Source organism: Galeopterus variegatus, unplaced genomic scaffold (assembly GCF_000696425.1).
Source record: "Galeopterus variegatus unplaced genomic scaffold, G_variegatus-3.0.2 Scaffold7314, whole genome shotgun sequence".
In the NCBI taxonomy this organism is placed as follows: Eukaryota; Metazoa; Chordata; class Mammalia; order Dermoptera; family Cynocephalidae; genus Galeopterus; species Galeopterus variegatus.
The window spans coordinates 106,475-108,935 of record NW_007733425.1 but is presented as its reverse complement, the minus strand read 5'-3'; the positions used below and the strand labels follow the sequence as shown (position 1 = coordinate 108,935).

Sequence of the window (2,461 nt, the reverse complement as noted above, 5' to 3'; positions counted from 1 at the left end):
AAAAAAAAAAATCCAACCAAGAGCTATTTGATGCAATTTATACTTTAAAAGAATATTTGTACAGAATAGTAGCTGACAACTGTCATTAGCTTGTAAATGCCCAGTGCAACTTCACTACAACCAACCATTTGTTGTATATATTGTTAAATTTGATGGGCTTTGGTAATTGCTCTTCTTTGGTTGCAAACCTAGAATCCTAACATTTACATTACAATGTAGTGTGTGAGAAAGAAGGAGACCTGGGGATTTATTTCAAAAGCAGTATTACAGTAAAGGTTTGTCAGCTCTAAAATGTGTTATTCCATGCAGAGTTTCTCAAAGCTTTTATAATTCATTCCTTTAAAAGGCTTCATGCTCTTTAAAGGAAAAATTTAAACTGATGCAGAAGACCTTTATTTTCTCTGTTAACTTTGTATCAGTTATTTTAAAATAATAACGCCTAAGCACTTAACTTGTGAAACTGATGATTTTAATGAAATCCTCCAAATGTTATGTATTTTAGACTCTTGGATTTCTTTTATTTAAGCTCAACTCTGTCTACTTCTTGTGATCTGTGGTTAGTTACTCTTTCATATATAAAAAGGGAATAATTGGGGGTAAAAATACTAGTTGAAGAAGTTAGTCACCTAATTGTATGATCCTGTTGTCGTTACTGCCTGTAGAAGAGATAGTGATATTCACATTAGTGGATTTTGACTTAAGGAAACAGTGGCTTGATTGCTAAGGATTCTTTTAGAAAAGAAGGAAGATGACAAATTTTTCAACTATCTCTAGATATTGCAAGCTTCAGACAGTGTTTAATTCATGGTTGTATTTGTAGTTTCTACAGTGTTGATCCACAGACCACTTCCTTGTTACACATGTACCAATGAAAACAAAAGGCAAAGAGAATGACTCCTTTTCTAACATTCTTTAAAAATATAAATTTTGGGGCTGGCCCGTGGCTCACTCGGGAGAGTGCGGTACTGATAGCACCAGGGCCATGGGTTCGGATCCTATATAGGGATGGCTGGTTAGCTCACTGAGTGAGCGTGGTGCTGACAACACCAAGTCAAGGGNAACAAAAGGCAAAGAGAATGACTCCTTTTCTAACATTCTTTAAAAATATAAATTTTGGGGCTGGCCCGTGGCTCACTCGGGAGAGTGCGGTACTGATAGCACCAGGGCCATGGGTTCGGATCCTATATAGGGATGGCTGGTTAGCTCACTGAGTGAGCGTGGTGCTGACAACACCAAGTCAAGGGTTAAGATCCCCTTACCGGTCATGTTTAAAAAAATATATATATATATATATATATATATATATAAATTTTACAATGCTTACATCTCAACAAAGGTGGCAATGTAATAAATACGCTGGTTTATTTTGTTCTCCTCATTATTAAATGAATGTCCACAAACTGCCTGTTATAAGCCTTTTCTTTTTTGGATTTCACCAGTGTTTTGTCCATTGTTTTTTCATTTTCCCTGCAACACCTGAGACAGTACCACATGCCCTTTTGTTTATGGTTGAGTCTCGTGCCCAAGAAGTGGAACCACTCCATGAGGCACTTGTTGTCGCAGCCTATCATTTCTCCATAGGAGACCCAACTGCACAAACAATAGGTTGGCTCGGTGAATGGATTGGAAGGTCTGTAAGGGATTCTTCTCTCTCTGCTTTGGCCTTGAAGTGTTTCTCTTTCTTCGAGGTTTTTGCTTACCTCTCCTTGGGTGTTCCTGAGGTGATGTCCTCATGGTCATGATTATTAGATGCATTTTCTGGATTCTTATTGTTATGCTATCCGGGACTTCTCATTATTTGGCTTTTCTGCCTGCAAGATTGTTTCATTCTTCGACTTACCTTGGCCAGCCTTGCCGTTGTTGACAGTGCTGTGGTTGATCTCTTGATGCGCCTTAAAGAGCTCCACGTGACTGTCCACTTGTCTGGTACTGTTCTTAACAAGCTCTACCGTCTGGCTCACAATCAACTGTGGCTCTGAATCAGGGCTCTCTGAATGCAGTGTAGCACTCACCTCTTCTATGCACAAAAGAAGATTCTCTAATATCTTGCGCTTAATCTTCCCATAATATTCATCCAATTCCTTCAGGTTTATTCTCAAAGTCTCTGAGCCTGGACAAAACCCATGGTCACTCACACTTCCCCAGCCAGGTGTGGCCACACCCTTGGGGCAATAGAGAAGCAGACAAGGGCCCTCTGTGGCCCGTTGCATGGATTGCTAGGGCCTGACCAGTGGCCCAACCCCTGGCCCCTGGCCACTGCCACGGCTCCATGGCTGGAAGTCTGACATCATCTTTAAATGCTTAGATACTTTTGTAAAAATAAATCTGGCTTACAATATACTTATTAAAAAAATTAATGTCGGGCTGGCCAGTTAGCTCACTTAGGAGAGCCTGGTGCTGGTAACACCAGGGTCAACAACAATTCGTATCCCCTTACTGGCCCAATGCCAAAAAAAAAAAA

At 40.2% G+C, this 2,461-nt stretch overlaps 1 protein-coding gene and 1 pseudogene across 1 annotated transcript in view; one reads left to right on the top strand and one right to left on the bottom strand.

The window, feature by feature from the left end:
- Positions 1-1,361: 1,361 nt before the first annotated feature.
- LOC103607298 lies at positions 1,362-2,210 on the bottom strand (annotated as a pseudogene).
- A 59-nt stretch (positions 2,211-2,269) lies between these two features.
- The window catches only part of MCU (mitochondrial calcium uniporter), a 32,917-nt gene continuing 32,725 nt past the window's right edge, over positions 2,270-2,461 (top strand). Inside the window, exon 1 of the mRNA XM_008591818.1 lies at positions 2,270-2,279. Within this exon, the coding sequence (XP_008590040.1) occupies positions 2,270-2,279 (10 nt within the window). The remainder of the gene's footprint in view (positions 2,280-2,461) is intronic.